General features: G+C 40.4%; 1 protein-coding gene across 1 annotated transcript in view; it reads right to left on the reverse strand.

Annotated features, from left to right (window-relative positions):
- EDRF1 (erythroid differentiation regulatory factor 1) overlaps positions 1 to 21,127 on the reverse strand; it is a 287,034-nt gene extending 265,907 nt beyond the window's left edge. Inside the window, exons 1-6 of the mRNA XM_053692524.1 lie at positions 21,012 to 21,127; positions 16,305 to 16,501; positions 9,081 to 9,147; positions 6,596 to 6,721; positions 3,273 to 3,397; positions 646 to 805 (exon numbers count right to left, since the gene is read on the reverse strand). Of these exons, the coding sequence (XP_053548499.1) occupies positions 646 to 805; positions 3,273 to 3,397; positions 6,596 to 6,721; positions 9,081 to 9,147; positions 16,305 to 16,501; positions 21,012 to 21,089 (753 nt within the window). The 5' untranslated portion in view covers positions 21,090 to 21,127. The remainder of the gene's footprint in view (positions 1 to 645; positions 806 to 3,272; positions 3,398 to 6,595; positions 6,722 to 9,080; positions 9,148 to 16,304; positions 16,502 to 21,011) is intronic.
- Positions 21,128 to 21,425: the final 298 nt, after the last annotated feature.

Consider the following 21,425-nt stretch of genomic DNA (forward strand, 5'->3'; position numbering starts at 1 on the left):
TGCTAGACTGCAAAAGGGAAATATACATAGACCTGACTCATGGCAAATATAAGTAAACACATATATTTAAAACTTTACAATATAACATAAAGCGCCAGACCATAGCTGAGAGCGTCTTAAAAAATTATGCACACTTACCAAAGACACCCATCCACATATAGCAGACAGCCAAACCAGTACTGAAAAATATCAGCAGAGGTAATGGTATAAGAGTATATCGTCAATCTGAAAAGGGAGGTAGAGAATGAATCCCTACGACCGATAACAGAGAGCATTTGAAAAGATTTCCCATGAGTGAAACCATGAAATCAACTGTACTCAGAGGAATTGGGCTTCAAAATGCTTAGAAGCGTCTATCATAGAAGAAATCAAGCACAAACTTACTTCACCACCTCCACAGGAGGCAAAGTTTGTAAAACTGAGGAATGAGTGAGGTGGGAGGTGTATTTATAGGCATTTTGAGGTTTGGAAAACTTGCCCCCTCCTGGTAGGAATGTATATCCCATATGTCACTAGCTCATGGACTCTTGCCACTTACATGAAATAAATATATGTAACCATTAATGACATTAAAGGATAGTCTCAGAGATACAAACATTATTCTTGGAGTTTTATTATTTATAGAACAGTAAATATTTTATTCACCTGGTTGGAAGCTCCTCCTTCATCTGGTACAGAAGATAATGTTTCAAAGGGTGCGGGCCAAGCAACACTTTCAGCTTCTGTAGGAGAACTCAGATTCTGGGCTCCTCTGGGTTCACTTGGAGTAGGAGGAACTGGTTCAGCTGCATCATCACCATTAATGCTGAAGAAAACAAAAAACTAAGTAACTGGATATACCTAATAAACAAGGGAGGGCCAAGTTAAATATCTTGAGGGCTGCATATGTCCCCAGGGCCGGTACTTTAAGACCACTGGCTTAAAGGGACACTGGACGCAACTATTTTCTTTGTTCTATCTAAACAAAGCTATGTGAAGGCTAAACCTACATTTTCTTGTCAGATCTGTGGAGCCTTTTGCCTGTTTATTATTGGAGTTCCGGTAGCTGCCTCTATCACCCAATGAGCAATGGATCATGCAATAAAAACCGAGGGCACGCTCCAGAGAGTTCTGTTCTAATCAGAGCCTCGCCTCTGGGGACCTAACCATGTGTCCCGTCCCAGCCCCACGTGCTTTTAAAGGTTCTATGACAGAATGTGTGTGCGACGGATAATAATCTGACAGACAAATGTCTGTCTGAAAACAGTCCGGTCTGTCCGAGAACCTTTAAAAGCATGTCGTGGGGGTGGGACCCATGGTTAGGTTCCCAGAGGGTATATATATACACATACACACACAAATAAAAACATTTTCTTATATGGTGCACATCCTAAATAAATTATTTTTAAAGACCCAAACAATAGATACAAGGTATATTAATAGAGAAGCCTGGAAGAGAGAGAATACAGAACTCTTTTACTGAAAAATATATTAATAAGAAAAATGAATTCATTAAAAGGTTTTAAAAGTGTCAACTTGTAAATGAGTCTAAACAAATATATGCCAAACAGCCCAATATAAAAAGGTAATAATACCTATTGAATAACATAACTAAACTCATACAAGGCCAGCAGCTGTGCACATACTATTAGTCAACTGTAAATTAATTTCAGACCTGCAACACCCAGACACACACAGACTCCACCTAAAATAAGTGGATAATGTCAAGGTGGGTTAACCTGAGAATCTATGCATACAATAGCAGTGAATAAAGTTGACATTCCGGTCAAAATGTAAATGCACATAGATGAATTAGATCTTTGTATAGAAACATATGTGCAATATAAATATATTGGCAAAAATGCTTCTAGTAAAAGTTATTACTGTTTTAGTGTTAGCATTTTTCTCTGCACGTGCATGTGAAGCATAGCTAGATATTCTCAGTGCACCAGCATTTTAAATACTGCAGCTGCTCAGAGACCAGTGAGGCTTGTATCATGTAAACAAATAACAAATTGAGTGATTAGTAGATGGTACTAGCACTTTAGGCTCTCTGCGCAAGTGCTGTGTATAAAATGCTGGAGCACGGTGCATACTTAAATACACTTTTGAAACAGCCATAGCTTTTAAAAGACACATTTTTGCTAATATATGTATATTACAAAAATGCTTCTATTCAAAACTGAAATGCATCCATGTGGATTTAAATTTTGGCTGGAATGTCCCTTTAAAGTGAAGGTCCATTTTGATGAATTAGTGCCCGGTTTTTAATAAACCAATTAAAAACAAGGGCACTCTAATTCATCAAAATGGACCTTCACTTTAAGTCCCAAAAACTTTTATCCAGTTTAACCACAGCATGTAGTAAACCAGACCACAATATCCAAACTACGGGTCAGTCGTGCTGTGTTAAATGTTTATTCATATTCACAAACTTATAACATCCACAACGTCTCAGAAGCAGAATGCGGTACACAAAGTATCCATCCATACTCACGGTTACACCACCAGCATCCACGTATCTATAGCAACCGTTATAAATACTGTGTTCCCATAACCACTGGGGCATAAACTCATAGTTATCCAGGCTTACTAATACAACAGGGCACACACACTTACTAATAAGAGCATATAACATTTGCATTACAAAGACACTTTAAACCCAATTTTTTTAATTTCATGATGCAGATAGAGCACTGGTTTTCAAACCTGTCCTCAGGCCTCCCCAACAGGCCAGGTTTTTATGACTACCTTAGATGAGAGCATGTAAATAACCATGTTTACTAATCAGCTGATTATTTCACCTGTGCTCCAGTTCAGATATCCTCAAAATGCGGCCTGAAGACAGGTTTGAAAACCAGTGCTCTAGGAATCTAAGCTAAGGAGCCGGCCCATTTTTGGTTCAGAACCCTGGATAGTGCTTGCTGATTGGTGGGTTCATTTCGCCACCAATCAGCAAGCGCAACCCATGTGCTGGACCAAAAATAGGCAGGCTCCTTAGCTTAGATTTCTGCTTTTTCAAATAAAGATAGCAAGAGAATGAAGAAAAAATGATAATAGGAGTAAATTAGAAAGTTGCTTATAATTGCATGCTCTATCTGAATCATAAAAGAAAAAAAATTGAGTTTAGTGTCCCTTTAAGTTAAAACTAAACATTTTTATAGGTTTAAAGTGCTATTGCTTGGCACTAACTGGCTACCAATTCGTATCGGATTCAGCTTCTAATATTAGATTTGTATTAGAAGCGTGAAACCTAATTTCTCCCCTTATTTCCCGCTTTTGTTTTTAAATACCTGTAATATAAAAATTTAGAGAGGATAGCTTTCTGGTACCAGTGCTCCTTACTCTTCTTTTTCCTCTGCCATTTTTGATCCATTAGCCTTTGATAAAACTCTTTCAGCCACGTCCAGTCTCCTGTCTGTAAAAAAATTTGTTTTAATGCCGACTTCTTCCAATACACAATCTATATCTACAAAAGAGTCAAAAATAAGAGCTGTGTGACAACAAATATTGCCCCTAAATATTCACTAATTACAAGTCACTTAAAGAAGGAGAATACTGAAAATGATTTTGTAAAGTACTGCATATATTTTAACCCCTTAACGACTGAGGACGTGCAGGGTACGTCCTCAGAAAAAAGGCAGTTAATGCCTGAGAACGTACCCTGCACGTCCTCAGTGTGGAAAGCAGCTGGAAGCGATCCTGCTCGCTTCCAGCTGCTTTCCGGTTATTGCAGTGATGCCTCGATATGGAGGCATCCTGCAATAACCTTTCACGGCCATCCGATGCAGAGAGAGCCACTCTGTGGCCCTCTCTGCACCGGACATCGATGGCCGGTATCGTTGGTGGGTGGGAGCCGGTATGGGAGGTGGGTGGCGGCCATCGATGGCCCTGGTCATGTGGAGGGGGGCGGGATCGTGGGCGGGGGAGTCCGGGGGCGCGCGCGGGCATGCGCACGTGCACGAGGGGGCGGGGGCGGGCGCGTGCACGGGGAGGGAGCGGGTGGGAACCGCTACACTACGGAAAAAATGTGTCCCCAAAACACAAAGTGGGACAAAATTTAAATAAATAAAAAAGCCCTTGTGTGATTTAGGTGGTGGGGGGGTGGGGGGCGATTGAGCTACACTACAGAAATTAAAAAAAAATAATAATAAACATTTGATTGTTCAAAATGGGTACTGGCAGACAGCTGCCAGTACCCAAGATGGCCCCCAATAAGGCTGAGAGGGAGGCGTAGAGAGCTGTTTTGGGGGGGATCAGGGAGGTTGGGGGTTAAGGGGGGGATCCTAAACACAGCATATGTAAATATGCTTTTTTTTTTTTTCTTTTAAAAAAAAAAAAAACTTTTATTTTAGTACTGGCAGACTTTCTGCCAGTACTTAAGATGGCGGGGACAATTGTGGGGTGGGGGAGAGAAGGGAGCTGTTTGGGAGGGATCAGGGGGTGGGATGTGTCAGGTGGGAGGCTGATCTCTACACTAAAGCTAAAATTAACCCTGCAAGCTCCCTACAAACTACCTAATTAACCCCTTCACTGCTAGCCATAATACACGTGTGATGCGCAGCAGCATTTAGCGACTTTCTAATTACCATAAAGCAACGCCAAAGTCATATATGTCTGCTATTTCTGAACAAAGGGCACCCCAGAGAAGCATTTACAACCATTTGTGCCATAATTGCACAAGCTGTTTGTAAATAATTTCAGTGAGAAACCTAAAATTGTGAAAAAATTAACATTTTTTTTTACTTTGATCGCATTTGGCGGTGAAATGGTGGCATGAAATATACCAAAATGGGCCTAGATCAATACTTGGGGTTGTCTACTACACTACACTAAAGCTAAAATTAACCCTAGAAGCTCCCTACATGCTCCCTAATTAACCCCTTCAATGCTGGGCATAATACACGTATTGTGCGCAGTGGCATTTAGCAGCCTTCTAATTACCAAAAAGCAAAGCCAAAGCCATATATGTCTGCTATTTCTGAACAAAGGGGATCCCAGAGAAGCATTTACAACCATTTATTCTATAATTGCATAAGTTGTTTGTAAATAATTTCAGTGAGAAACCTAAAGTTTGTGAAAAAATTTGTGAAAAAGTGAACAATTTTTTTTATTTGATCGCATTTGGCGGTGAAATAGTGGCATGAAATATACCAAAATGGGCCTAGATCAATACTTTGGGATGTCTTCTAAAAAAAAATATATACATGTCAATAGATATTCAGGGATTCCTGAAAGATATTAGTGTCCCAATGTAACTAGCGCTAATTTTGAAAAAAAGTGGTTTGGAAATAGCAAAGTGCTACTTGTATTTATGGCCCTATAACTTGCAAAAAAAGCAAAGAAGATGTAAACATTGGGTATTTCTAAACTCAGGACAAAATTTAGAAACTATTTAGCATGGGTGTTTATTGGTGGTTGTAGATGTGTAACAGATTTTGGGGGTCAAAGTTAGAAAAAGTGTGTTTTTTTTCCATTTTTCCTTCATATTTTATAATGTTTTTTATAGTAAATTATAAGATATGATGAAAATAATGGTATCTTTTGAAAGTCCATTTAATGGCGAGAAAAACGGTATATAATATGTGTGGGTACAGTAAATGAGTAAGAGGAAAATTACAGCTAAACACAAACACCGCAAAAATGTAAAAATAGCCTTGGTCCCAAACGGACAGAAAATGGAAAAGTGCTGCGGTCATTAAGGGGTTAAGCAGGGTTCCCAAAAACTTCCTTCAGGAGCCATTAACAGGCACGTTTTTAAGGATGACTAAAGAGCAGTGTTGCTTTGCCAGTTATTGTGATAGTTCCATAAGCAGCTGTCTACATTATCTGGTAGCCAGGATTTGGGTACCTGTGGTCATCTAACTGGTTACCACCTGGGAGTAGTTTCGTTTAGCCCAATTGTGCTTTTCACAGAGAAGAACATTCCTGTGAACAAGGGAAATGACAACACCAGACAATAATTTTCAGAATCCTTTGGGCTTTGTCAATGTGGTTCGACAGGCACATAATTTACTATTTTTTGTGTTTTTTTGGTTGGCTATACAGCTGAGCTTTTAGAAAGTTTCAAATGAAATGAAAATTTCAATGAAAATGCTTTAATGTAGTCCAGTTTAAATGAAATAAAAAATAGGTTCTCTGAAAAAAATAAAAATAATCATATGCTACAGTGAAATCTACTTATTGTGTTTGTTTATGGTCAGAGTTGTTTTTCCTGGTGAAAACTTTTAAATGACAGCAAAGTTCTCTTATTATTGTGAACACTAATTTGGTAATTATTTGACACGTCAAAGTTATTTTTGCTTGGTGAACATTTTACTTAAAAAAAAAACCTCAGTTAATGAGGCCTGATGATTGCAGCTGAAAAACCCTGGTGTAAAATATGGCACAAAATGATAATATAACCTACTCTACTACACAGAAACACTCTTGGGCGAGAGGCAAAAACATCCAATATGCAAAGGACTCTGTGAAATAAATCATTTAGAATTATTACACATCTGCCAGCATGTTACATTTGCTAAAAGTTACCCCGGATGGTATGTAACAACAACAGAATAAAAATAAACAAATAAAATAAAAAAAAGAGAGGAAGCAAAACCTCCCTCTTTCCCACCTGAGAAGATCGCATGAAAAGCTCCTGAATGTCTAGTTCGTCCAACAGCAAGGTCCGCCCAATGCGATGAACCGCCATGCTCACGTGAGATTTGCTGTATGGGATCTTCAAAAGCTTTTTTATGTTCTTTTAAATGAAATAGACAAAAGGTTTGATTAGATAACCTAGTGCAAATATAAAAGCTAACCCCCAAACAATCTGCTTCCCTCATAAAACCTTCTAAAAATATATACTATGGAACCGATTTCCCCCAAAGTCCTGGTGTACCCAAATAATTACTATTTCATAATTCAAGGGAGACCGCACATATATACTTTATACATGTCTTTAAAGAGAGATTAAACACAAAAATACCAATTATGCATAACTATAGTACTAATAAAAAGTTTTCATTGTTGAGGTTGCAAAATATTTTTAATGAAATCTGGTTAACCCTTTTGTGTCAGGGCTAAAGTGCCTACATCGGAACAACTGTTCCGATGCAGACAAATTGAAACCACGCGATCATGCACACAATCGCGAGATTTCAATTATTGCATCGCGTCTGGGGGGGCGTCCCTACAACCCTAGGAACGCCCCCAAGACCGCAATCAAGTCCTGACAGCACAGAAGGCTTCAGGACAGCCGTTAGCTATGACGTTCTATTCCGTCATAACGGCTTTAAAGCCAGGCTAATTATGACGGAATAGAACGGCATAACGGCTTTAAAAGGTTAAACTGATTTTGAAAGTAAAAGGAAGTGCATGTTTTTATAAGAAAGGATGACTGATTTCTAGCTTATAAGAACAACTCTCAGAACCTTAGGGCCATATCCCACAAGCATGAATCAAAAAATATTTGTTATCAGAGTAACATGTTTTTTTTTTTTTTTATTTATTTCTGCTGAAGAGTTACCAATTTAACCAATTATTGGGTGAATTCCTTCTCTATTCTAGAGCTGTGGCAGGAGTGTCAAATAACTAATACTACTTAGTTGTTTTTTTCTGGAGGTGTTGATTTCACTTAAATGTCCATTTAACAGTTTATATTTTTGATGGATCTTTCAAGTGCAAAAAGAAAAACCTGTAATGTGTTTGAGTTAAAACATTTTATTATTGCCCTATTGCTTGCACATAACTGTATACATATGCCCCCCCCCCCCACATACTGGGGTTAAACACATAGTTGAAGTCAGTTCCATGCAGCACTGCCCTACTGGGAGCTAGCTGAACACAACAGGTGAGGCAATGACAAAAAGGCATGAGTGTGTAGCTGCCAAACACCAGCTAGCTTCCAGTAGTGCATGCAGCTCCTTAACCTATTTAAGCATGTGTTTTAACAAAGGATACTAAGAGAAAAAAGTAAATTTGAAACGTCTATTAATACTGAATGGTGTCAGAACCATAAAAGTTTAATTTTGACTTTCATGTCCCTTTAAGTATTTCTAGAGCACTTTATTTTAATAAATGTCCCAAGCCTGTTTGTAGAGCGGCTTCTCTAATATACAAAATGTCTAAAGTAGTAAGTCTGGCACACTCCAAACACGAGGATGTGGGGGGGGTATTCCAATCATCCGCAGTGGGACCCCAGTGTGCAAACAGGGCAAACAGTCCCTAAATAAAAAGCTCTAGTGATGTGCAGCAATATGTTCAGGGTAATGATTTGATTAATATGTAGACTGATAAAACGGTTTTTGAGAAAGGATCAATAAAAACCATCTGCAAGTAAAAGTGTCAAGCGCACAGTTTTAGCAATGCACATGCAGTGTTCTACCTAGGGATTATTTATTTTACTGACGACCCGACTAAAGTGTAAGTCAATGTTAAGCTAAAATTAGCAAATATTAAAAGGGACATGAAACCCAATATTTTTCTTTCTTGATTCAGATAGAGAATAGGTAGCGTGCACATGATAGGAACTAGAGCTGCCCTCTAATGCTCTTGCGTTTAACGTTGTTGCAAAACCGCTGCCATATAGTGCTTCAAACACGTGCATGCTCCTGAGCTCACATTCCTGCTTTCCAACAAAAGATAACAAGAAAACAAAGTTTAAACAAAGAAGTTAATTGGAAAGTTGTTTAAAATTGTATGTTCTATTTGAATGATTAAAGACAAAAATTTGGTTTTATTCTTTTTTAAATATTTTCAAAGTCTGATGTACTTTGGATAGCTTAAAGGGATGTAAAACTCAAAATGTTTCTTTCACGATTCAGATAGAGCATGCAATATTAAACAGCTTTCCATTTTACTTTTATTATATAATTTGCTTTACATTCTTGCTATCCTTTGTTGAAAAGAATACCTGGGTAGACTCAGGAGCAGCAAATCACTACTACTACTGGGAACTAGCTGCTGCTGATATTTTTGGGGTTTCATGTCCCTTTAAGTAAAATTTATAAATAATAGAAAATGTTTTGCAAAGTATTACACTGCTCCCATGCGGCTACTTTATAATTTCACCTGGTTGGCAAAATCTTCTGTGGAGGACAATGCAAGGAATCTCTTACCTCAGAGTCAGCGACAACATCAACCTCTTTCCCTACAGAGTCAATGAAATCATACGCCATTCCAAAGCTGCAATGAAAATGACAAAGTGCAGGGTGAAGTTGACCTTGTGGAAAATGATAATTTGGCAAAACACTTGACAATAAACAAACTAACTCTGTATGAAAGTCCACAAGATGGAGCAACCCTGCACTCTTTCAACTGAAATCATTAAAGTGATGTATTTTTTCCCTTTTTTTGTAAGAGAAAGCTCATATACGCAGACTCAATAAAAAGTATTATCTAAACAGAGCTTATTAATTATCTTGAAGGGACATGAAACCCCAAAAAAATCTTTCATGATTCAGATAGAGTATACAATTTTAACCAGATCCAGGGATTCAACCCCCTAGTAAGGTGCGCTCAGGATGGGTGATGGTAGGAAAAAAGTCAGATGTTGTGGCAGCTCTTCCGATATAAATAGGAACAATAAATCAATCTACAGCGGGAGACAAGAAGGCGCCAAAATAGGGTGATATCGCCAATACACTACGATGTACTGTGGTGGAGAGAGCAATGCTTACAAACGAAGCGGCACTATGGCGCCTGAAAACGCAGACCGGGACCTCACTGTCGCCCGGGAGACCACACAATGGCAAGCAGCAAACCCCAGCCGATCACGTGGTTCGTCTAGCTAATCGGGATCCGATCAGCAAACCCACCTTCCTTCTCTTTACTCCAATCCCCGTGGAGGTTGACAGAGGGATGTGTGGTAGCGATAGGCTCGGGAACCAAATGCTTGGGAACCAAATACTGAAACAGATAAATAACTCTGCTTTACTCTGGTGCTATGTTTCCAAACTGCCTTCAGTGCTTGCTTCAGGATTACTGAAGCAAGCACTGAAGGCAGTTTGGAAACATAGCACCAGAGTAAAGCAGAGTTATTTATCTGTTTCAGTATTTGGTTCCCGAGCCTATCGTTACCACACATCCCTCTGTCAACCTCCGAGGATTGGAGTAAAGAGAAGGAAGGTGGGTTTGCTGATCGGATCCCGATTGGCTAGACGAACCACGTGATCGGCTGGGGTTTGCTACTTGCCATTGTGTGGTCTCCCGGGCGACAGTGAGGTCCCGGTCTGCGTTTTCAGGCACGCCATAGTGCCGCTTCGTTTGTAAGCATTGCTCTCTCCACCACAGTACATCATAGTGTATTGGCGATATCACCCTATTTTGGGGCCTTGTCTCCCGCTGTAGATTGATTTATACAATTTTAAACAACTTTCCAATTTGCATCTATTATCAATTTTGCTTCTCTCTTGAAATTCTTTATTGAAGGAGCAGCTATGCTCTACTGGAGCTAGCTCAACACATTGGTAAGCAAATCACAAAAGACATGTGCACCCACTAATCAGCAGCTAGCTCCCAGCTCCTGAGCCTACCTAGGTATGCTTTTCAACAATTGATACTAAAAGAAAAAAAAGCAAATTAAGTAATACAAGTAAATAGGAAAGCTGTTCCTGAATCATAAGATATTTTTTGGGAGGTTTTCATGTCCATTTAAAGTCACAAACAGAATTTTTGTTGTTTAAAAAGATAGAAAATCCCTTAATTACCTGTCACGGATACCAGACCACACAGTCTTTCCCCCACCCACCTACTACCTGGCTAACTCCCTTTTACACCAGATTTGGCCATTTCATGGCTTACAAGATCTCACTGACTCTTGCTGTGTGTTGTATCTTATCAGAGAAGAGCTGATCTCTGACCGGGAAAACCCTCCAAGGTTGGCCAAGCTCCTGGAACTGTCGGTCGGTCGCATCAAGGCCAAACACCGGCTAGCTTTAAACCTGGTCGCTCCAGGAGCCCTTTGCCCCAGAGCTCCGCTCTTTTGGGGATCAGTAGCCCCTAGGGAGTACAAGAGGTGGGAGAATTACCAGAGGAGAGCTCCTTTGGGAACCAGGGTTTTAGGACACCCCTATCTTTACCGGGCTGCAACTCCGGTCCCCAGTAACGGATCACGCCACTAGGGCATCTGGGGACCCGAGAGCTTTCAAACAACACCATGGAAGTGCCAGGAAGTGCTGCCGCTCCCCCGGGATCACCCCTAAACCACTACCTCTGGGTCCTGGGAATCTGTGGGTGCTATGGCCGGCGCCAGTCTGTCTGGAGGAGCGGGAATGGCAGGAGATTTGAGAGTCAGATAAGACCCTTTGTGTGTGTATAAAAGGAGAGTGTGTTTCACAATAAAATCAGTCCTTGTTTCACCTGAATGCTAGTCTGTCTAGTTCTTTGGGTGGGCTCCTGCTATAATCACTTTCTCTGCTACATAGCGACCTGTTGTCAGGGATAGGAAGGACCCTCTGGCAGAGCTACCCAGAGTCTGTCACAGGGTGGCATCCTGAATACTAGTGCTGTCTGGTATCAGGGTGGGCTACTGGCTGTAATCACTTGGCGGCTACACAGCTGCAGTCGGCAGGGAGGAAGCAGGACCCTTTTGGCGGAGCAACCCAGTCGGGGTAGCTGGGTTATTCGTCACATTACCCATTCCCCAGTTTTGCATAACCAACACTGTTATATTAATACGCTTTTTACCTCTGTGAGTACCTTGTATCTAAGCATCTTATGACAGCCCCCTGATCACGACTTTGTATTTATTATCTATTGACTTGCATTTTAGCCAATTAGTGCAGTGTCTGCCACAAGCCACAGGCATGATCACAATGTTATCTATATGGCTGACATTGACATGAACTAGGACTCCCATGTTATAAAAAGCGGCCTTCAAGGGCTTAGACATTATCATATGAGCCTTCCTAGGTTTAGCTTTCAACTAAGAATACCAAGAGAACAAAGCAAAATTGGTGATAAAAGTAAATTGAAAAGTTCTTTAAAATTACATGCCCTATTTGAAACATGAAAGGTTTTTTTTGGACTTGACTGTACCTTTAAAGTATACACTTAAAATCAAGTTAAATAATAATTTAGAGGGTATCCCTTTGTTGAAACGTCCTTCCATGACAAAATACATTGTTTTGAACAATATATAGCAGTGCTGCTTGTATAACATTGTAGTAAACATTGTTACAAACACCATTGCTAAATATTGTTCAAGACACATGCATACTCCTGAGTCTTTATATTTTGTCACGGAAAGGAGTCAACAAAGAATATGAACAGAAAAAAAAAGTAAATTAAAGTAGTAAAAGAAAATTATGCATTAAAAAAAAAAATCAACATTTGGTACTTTAACAGGGATAATAAATTCAAAATTAATATTTCATGATTCAGACAGAGTGTGGAATTTTAAACAACTTTCAAATATACTTCTATTACCAAATTTGCTTTGTTCTCTTGGTATCTTTTCTTGAAAAGCATATTTAGGCAGGCTTAGGAGCAGCAACGCACAACTGGGACCTAGATGAAAACATCTGGTGAGTCAAAGACTAGAGGCATGTGGGGGTATCCATCAATTACCAGCAAGCTCCAAGTAGTGCATTGCTGCTCCTAAGCCTACTTAGGCATGCTTTTTAACAAAGGACACAGAGACAATCAAGCAAATTAGATAATAGAAGCAAAATGGAAAGTTTTTTTAAAAAGTGCATGCTTCACCTGATTCATAAAAGGGTTTCATGTCCCTTTAAGATGTTTATAAATAATTAAAATCTTTACAATAAATAAATGCAATATTGGATGTTTTCGGAATAGTCCCATTACAAGGAAATGGGTTACCTTAACCTCCTGTGAGGAATACTTTGGTGCAAGCATTAGTGGTTTACCTGGTAAGACATATCAAGTGCATCATGGTGGTACCCTCTGTATGTTTCTCAATTCTGAATTCAGCAAAAAGGCTAATATTTAAAGAGAGCACCCAAATTCCATTTGTAAAGTCTAAAGTGGAAAACATTTTTGGAACTGTGAACTTTCATTAGGAAACTGTACCTAACTCCATACTGGGTCCCAGTTTAGACCTGCACCTGTAAAATGCTTAAAGGGACAGAGTACTGTAAAATTGGTTCCCCCCTTGATGTGTCTTCAATAACTTGTTATACCAGCTGCAGCGTATAAAATGTATGGGAAATTGTTTTCTTTGGTTTGTTTTTGTAAATGAAATTGCTGTTTTTGCTCTTTAAAACCAAAACACAATCAAATGGGATATGCTTGCTGACAGAGCTGTAATCCTTATCTTATTGTTCTCTATAAGCAATAAGGTGTCCTTATTTTGTCTAATACTAAGGGCCTGGTGGTCAAAAACTTGCCAGCATGGTGATAAATCATGCAATATATTTTTCATGGGGGGGGTGAGCATTATATTGTATGTGTCTCTCCTTCAAATAAAGAACCCGGCCTTTATAAAATTCTATTAGGGACCTCACAGTACAGACAAGACTTAGATAATCACACCACAGTGGGGAGCTTTATTTCAATGTTTCTCAACTCCAGTCCGCATGTACCTCTAACATGTAAGATTTTCATGACTTCTTACTAGAGTACAGGTGAAATAATCAGCTGATGGGTGAGAGTAGGTTAGTAACCATGGTTACTGATCAGTTGATTATTTCACCTTTGCTCTAGTACAGATATCAAGAAAATCTGGCCTGTTCGGGGGTACTTGAACTGGAGTTGAAAAACACTGCTTTAGATCATCAGGCATTATAGAGAGCAATTGAAAATGAACATTTTAGTACCTTTCTCTACCACAGACTGGGAAACCGTTTTTTTTGGATCTGGTTTACATAGCTTTTTTATACATTACTGAAATGTTCAATACAGGTGGTGGCTTCAAAAAAGCAAAAACAGCTATTTCAAATAACATAATAAAGGTAAAATAGCTATTCCTATTTCATACACTCCAGTAAGTAAAATGGAGCATTAGGAATATATTAAAAGTGGAAAAAATTAGGGCTGCAAAAACTAATCAGTAAGATTAATCATAAAAATAGTTGTCACAGAATATCATTATCAATTAGGTGGTCAGCGATTAGTTGGTTAATTGCACAGCACCAGCTGCTTCAAACCGATGAACTCCTGCACATGGTATTGTGCAATTTTTTTTTATTTATTATTATTTTTTCTATCCGATTAATCGGATGATTATTGTCCGATTAATCAGATAGAAAAAAGATTTAAAAAAATAAATTAATTTTTGTTGCACATTATTAGTTGCAGTAGTTCATCAGATTAAAGCAGCTGATGCTGTGCAACTGACCAACTAATTACAGACCACCTAATTGATAATGAGATTTGTTGACAACTATTTTTATGATCAAACTTGCCGATTAGTTGTTGCAGCCCTACAAATGTTAGAGTACACTGTCCCTTAATGTTTAAATATTTTTTTATTAAAGTTTTTTACAACATGAATACAACAAAAAATAAACTGTTACAGACAAATAAATTATTCAAAGCCCCTCCAGATGGGGGTTAGTTGGTATTATAAGCTCATATTAGTATCTCTTAAGAGTATTGCCCTAAAGTATCAAAAAGCAACCTGAGAAACACACAGGCAAGATAAGGTAGGTATATAATCAAAATAGGGGAGGAAAAACAAACTTTGGAACCACACCTTCTCGAATGACTCTCTAGTGTTCACGATCCATGAGGCAGATTCGTACATTCTAAATGTGTTATTTATCTTGTTTCTCACTTCCATCCAAGATGGTACCCCTGTTTTCCAGTGGTATGCTATTGCTGTTCTAGTGATCGTGCACAGTATTATAATAAAAGTGTTAACTTCTTTATTATATTTTTTGACACCTGTGTGTAACAAAGCTTGAGAGATACTTAGTTCTATCTCCTCCTCTAGGATCGAGCTAAGTAAGGTGGAGAGGGAGTGCCAGATCTGTTTTACCCCTTCACAATCTCACCACATATGTTTGAAGGTGCCTATGTTTCCACATCCTCTGTAACATAGATTGGATGCAGCTTGTGACATATGGTAGGTTATGTTTGGTGCAAGATACCAGCGGAATGCAATTTTAAGGGTATTTTCACGTAAATCTGCACTGATCAACCCTTTTCCAATTGAGCTAAATATATTCTCCCATGTATGTTTGTCATAAGTGATGTTAATGTCGTCTTCCCACTTATGCATCAGGGTTGTTTTAGGGGCATTGTTGTCTCTCTGTACAGCTATATATAGGATAGAGATTGTATGCTTAGGTCTAGATGTTTGTGAGTACATGTCTTCCAGTGCTGTAGGGGGAGAGGTCCTAGCGTCACCCAAGTATTTTCAGATGGAGGTGGACATCTGTAAGTACTGAAACCACCGTATCTCCATCGGAGTTAGTTTGTCTTGGATCTGAGTGTAGGTCATGAGTGTGTTGTTCAGTAAAGCGTCTGCTATTCTATACAACCCTTTATTGGCCCATTTGTCTATAGTGGTATGAAGCTCTTGAGGCAGAATTTTCCTGAATGGAATCATCACTGATTTCGGAGGTAGTATAGTGTGGTGATCTGTTATCCATTTTTGACTTGTCTGGTAGATGTTTAAATTGGAGATCTATATATAGGTGTATTACCCGTTTGGTCATTCCATAGTATGTCGTCTGCTTGTGGTAGTCCCTCTATCCCCGCCTCTAATCTGGGCCAGACAATGTCTCTCTGTCTTCTCCCCATTAGTGTTGTTTGTGATATTCTGGCTGCCTTATAGTAGTCAATCAAGTTTGGGACACCCACCCCTCCCAAAAGTTTTATGTTGTGTCAGAACTAGTGAAGGGATTCTCGCTTTTTTGCTACCTCTAACATAGGCTATTAGTTCCTTTTGTAATGTGGACAGTTCAAGGGTCGGGATTGGTATAGATAATGTGCGAAATAGATAGCGTAATCGTGGCAAAACATTCATTTTGACAGCGGAAAGTCGGCCATACCAAGAAAAAGTGAATACACTGTCCCTTTAAAGGAACATAATAGTCAAAATGGAAGAATGTTTGCAAATTACTTCTAGCAAAAGCTTTCACTGTTTCAGTAGCATATGCACATATGCTGCAGGCCCCATGCACCAGCATCCAAACAGTGTTCCAGCTCAGAGAACAAGAGGTCACATACACCAGGAAGGCAATTATACAAGCCACAGCTAGCTACCTGAGCAGGTGTGGTATTTAAATGCTGGTGAAGGGGACACAAGCAGCATATGTACATATGCCCCTGAAACAAGGATAGCTTTTACTAGAAGCACTTTTTGCTAAAGAAGGAATATTGCAAGAAAGTTCTAAACTGGAATTTCTGTAACAATTTGTTAATGTAATTACCTTGAAAATGGTTTGCTTTTGCTGCTACCAGGTATAGTGGGGCCCAGATTGGCATTCTCCCGTAGCCAGTTTGCAGGTGGAAGCTTTAAATCAGTCTTTTCTTGAAGCCAGGCAAACGCAGTCGCAGGTGGCGCAGAAGAATATTTCACTATTGCGCAGCTTTTTACTTCATTACTACTGTGAGATAGCAGGTAATCCTGGAAAGATCAGACTGTAGTTTATAGAATGTACAGAACTAAACAGTAATGTTATACTAAATAGGAACATTTTCTGAGAGAGATTGAAGAGAGCATTTTGTTACCACGCCTTCAAAGGGGGTTAAACACATAGCTGAAGTCAGCTCCAGAGCAGCATTGTACTACAAGAGGCATGTGCGTGTGTGTGTGTGTGTGTGTGTGTGTGTGTGTGTGTGTGTAACCACCAATTACCAGCTAGCTCACAATAGTGCATTACTGCTCTATAGCCAATTTTAACATTGTGTTTAAACCCTTTGCAATAAGGCAATAATACAATAAAATAGAGTGTTTCCTTTTGACACTTTATTGTTCCGTTTATGACTCCAGACTCTTAAAGGTTTATTTCTGGTTCCTAAATATATTGAAAGAACTATTATAGGAAACAAATGACATGCTCTCATTTGTTAAAGCATGTAATTGTATCACTATAAACCCTGCAAATCACACAGAGTGGTTTAATACATAAATAAAGTACTACTCAGGATCCTCAGAGTACTTCTGGTCCTGAGTGGAAAGCTCCATTGCATAAATCAGTGTTTGACTTTCGCTGCTGAGTTTTCTCTTAGGGGCAGCTCTGTGGCTTCATAGCAGTATTTGAAGTATGTACTTAACCCCTACAAAGTAGTTTAACACATAGGTCTGCAGCGTTGATTGTGATAAAATGACATGTTCTAATGAACAAGAAAGAGCACGCCATTTTTTCCCTATAATGGTCTTTAAAAAAAAAAAAAAAAAAAAATGTGTGTGTATATCCAGCCTAATTCCTAAGAAGAAAAACTAATGGGCCCGTTTTTATATATTTTTGCCTGCCCCTCCCATGAAATACATCTAAAAGCAGAAATTAACAAAACACATTTTTATTTTGACTGTCATTGAAATGACAAAACAATTAAAGATGAATGAAAAAGGTAGCTACAATTGAATTAGGCAAATATTTGATAATGATTTACTTGCTATGGCCAAGCAGTAAATGTATACTAAGGTTTTTACAAACCCTAACACAGCTGCTATCACGAAAGTACAGTATTAACAGAATTATATGCTGGTTCACTTTCCTGTAGGTAGTCAAGGCCAAGAGAAAAATATCATGCACAGCACACAGGCATAAAGGGTGACACACAGCCTGCACAGGTGCATAGAGGGTCACTCTGCCTACAGAGGTGATGCACAACCGGCTTTACCGGTACATGAGGGGGTGACGCACAACCAGTACAGTACCGACACATGGAAGGGTGATACACACAACCAGTACAGAACCATTACATGGGGGGGGTTCGGTGACGCACACAACCAGTACAGTACCATACAGGGAAGGGTGACACACACAACCAGTACAATACCAATTCAAGGTTGGGGGGGGGTGCCAAACACAACCAGTACAGAACCAATACATGGGGGGTTTGGTGACACACAGTACCAGTACAGTACCAATACAGGGAAGGGTGACACGCACAACCAGTACAGTACCAATACAGGGAAGGGTGACACACACAACCAGTACAGTACCAATACAGGGAAGGGTGACACGCACAACCAGTACAGTACCAATACAGGGAAGGGTGACACGCACAACCAGTACAGTACCAATACAGGGAAGGGTGACACGCACAACCAGTACAGTACCAATACAGGGAAGGGTGACACGCACAACCAGTACAGTACCAATACAGGGAAGGGTGACACGCACAACCAGTACAGTACCAATACAGGGAAGGGTGACACGCACAACCAGTACAGTACCAATACAGGGAAGGGTGACACACACAACCAGTACAGTACCAATACAGGGAAGGGTGACACACACAACCAGTACAGTACCAATACAGGGAAGGGTGACACACACAACCAGTACAGTACCATTACAGGGGGTTCGGTGACACACACAACCAGTACAGTACCAATACATGGAAGGGTGACACGCACAACCAGTACAGTACCAATACAGGGAAGGGTGACACACACAACCAGTACAGTACCATTACAGGGGGTTCGGTGACACACACAACCAGTACAGTACCAATACATGGAAGGGTGACACGCACAACCAGTACAGTACCAATACATGAAAGGGTGACACGCACAACCAGTACAGTACCATTACAGGGGGTTCGGTGACACCCAAAACCAGTACAGTACCAATACATGGAAGGGTGACACGCACAACCAGTACAGTACCATTACAGGGGGTTCGGTGACACCCAAAACCAGTACAGTACCAATACATGGAAGGGTGACACGCACAACCAGTACAGTACCAATACATGAAAGGGTGACACGCACAACCAGTACAGTACCAATACATGAAAGGGTGACACGCACAACCAGTACAGTACCAATACATGAAAGGGTGACACGCACAACCAGTACAGTACCAATACAGGGAAGGGTGACACGCACAACCAGTACAGTACCAATACAGGGAAGGGTGACACGCACAACCAGTACAGTACCAATACAGGGAAGGGTGACACGCACAACCAGTACAGTACCAATACAGGGAAGGGTGACACGCACAACCAGTACAGTACCAATACAGGGAAGGGTGACACACACAACCAGTACAGTACCAATACAGGGAAGGGTGACACACACAACCAGTACAGTACCAATACAGGGAAGGGTGACACACACAACCAGTACAGTACCATTACAGGGGGTTCGGTGACACACACAACCAGTACAGTACCAATACATGGAAGGGTGACACGCACAACCAGTACAGTACCAATACAGGGAAGGGTGACACACACAACCAGTACAGTACCATTACAGGGGGTTCGGTGACACACACAACCAGTACAGTACCAATACATGGAAGGGTGACACGCACAACCAGTACAGTACCAATACATGAAAGGGTGACACGCACAACCAGTACAGTACCATTACAGGGGGTTCGGTGACACCCAAAACCAGTACAGTACCAATACATGGAAGGGTGACACGCACAACCAGTACAGTACCATTACAGGGGGTTCGGTGACACCCAAAACCAGTACAGTACCAATACATGGAAGGGTGACACGCACAACCAGTACAGTACCAATACATGAAAGGGTGACACGCACAACCAGTACAGTACCAATACATGAAAGGGTGACACGCACAACCAGTACAGTACCAATACATGAAAGGGTGACACGCACAACCAGTACAGTACCAATACAGGGAAGGGTGACACACACAACCAGTACCAATACAGGGAAGAGTGACACACACAACCAGTACAGTACCAATACAGGGAAGGGTGACACACACAACCAGTACAGTACCAATATAGGGAAGGGTGACACACACAACCAGTACAGTACCAATACAGGGAAGGGTGACACACACAACCAGTACAGTACCAATACAGGGTAGGGTGACACACACAACCAGTACAGTACCAATACAGGGAAGGGTGACACACACAACCAGTACAGTACCAATACATGGAAGGGTGACACGCACAACCAGTACAGTACCAATACATGGAAGGGTGACACGGGCAACCAGTACAGTACCAATGCATGGAAGGGTGACACGCACAACCAGCACAGTACCAATAAATGATGGAGTGACAGGGACACACAACTAGCACAGTACGAATACATGATGGAGTTACACATAACCAGTGCAGTACCAATACATGATGGAGTGACACACAACCAGCACAGTACCAATACATGATGGAGTGACACACAACCAGCACAGTACCAATACATGATGGAGTGACACACAACCAGCACAGTACCAATACATGATGGAGTGACACACAACCAGCACAGTACCAATACATGATGGAGTGACAGGGACACACAACTAGCACAGTACCAATACATGATGGAGTTACACATAACCAGTGCAGTACCAATACATGATGGAGTGACACACAACCAGCACAATACCAATACATGATGGAGTGACACACAACCAGCACAGTACCAATACATGAGGGAGTGACACACAACCAGCACAGTACCAATACATGAGGGAGTGACACACAACCAGCACAGTACCAATACATGAGGGAGTGACACACAACCAGCACAGTACCAATACATGATGGAGTGACAGGGACACACAACTAGCACAGTACCAATACCAATACATAGATCTGACACACAATACATGAGGGAGTGACACAAGACCAGCACAATACCAATACATGAGGGAGTGACACACAACCAGCACAGTACCAATACATGATGGAGTGACACACAACCAGCACAGTACCAATACATGATGGAGTGACAGGGACACACAACTAGCACAGTACCAATACCAATACATAGATCTGACACACAATACATGAGGGAGTGACACAAGACCAGCACAATACCAATACATGAGGGAGTGACACACAACCAGCACAATACCAATACATGGGGGTCAAACCTAGTCTGCATAGGTACATTAGACAGTAAGTGGCCTACAGAGACGCTCCTTGTAGTAAAGAGCAGCGTATCAGAACATTAATGTAGTTTACCTGTCCGTGCTCCTCCTTGTCGTCCTCGCTGGAGGAGTTACTGTGTTCCATGTCTCCAGGCTCACTCTCGCTTTCCATGCCAAGAGCTTACACTGACCCGTCAACTAGAAACTTCCTGCACCAAACAGGAAACGCTCCTCTATCCCCTCTATACCATAGAGCATCAGAGGAAAAGATAGACGGGATGTGACGTAATGTGAAAGCGCTCTATGCTAGTAATGATACACAGTTTTAAAGTTGGATAAAAATTAAATTATTATTATTTAATACAGTTATAGTATATATCTGCAATTAGTGCTTAAAGGGACACTGAACCCAATTTTTTTCTTTCGTGATTCATATAGAGCATGCAATTGTAAGCAACTTTCTAATTTACTCCTATTATCAATTTTTCTTTGTTCATTTGCTATCTTT

The sequence above is a fragment of the Bombina bombina genome, chromosome 9 (assembly GCF_027579735.1).
Source record: "Bombina bombina isolate aBomBom1 chromosome 9, aBomBom1.pri, whole genome shotgun sequence".
In the NCBI taxonomy this organism is placed as follows: domain Eukaryota; kingdom Metazoa; phylum Chordata; class Amphibia; order Anura; family Bombinatoridae; genus Bombina; species Bombina bombina.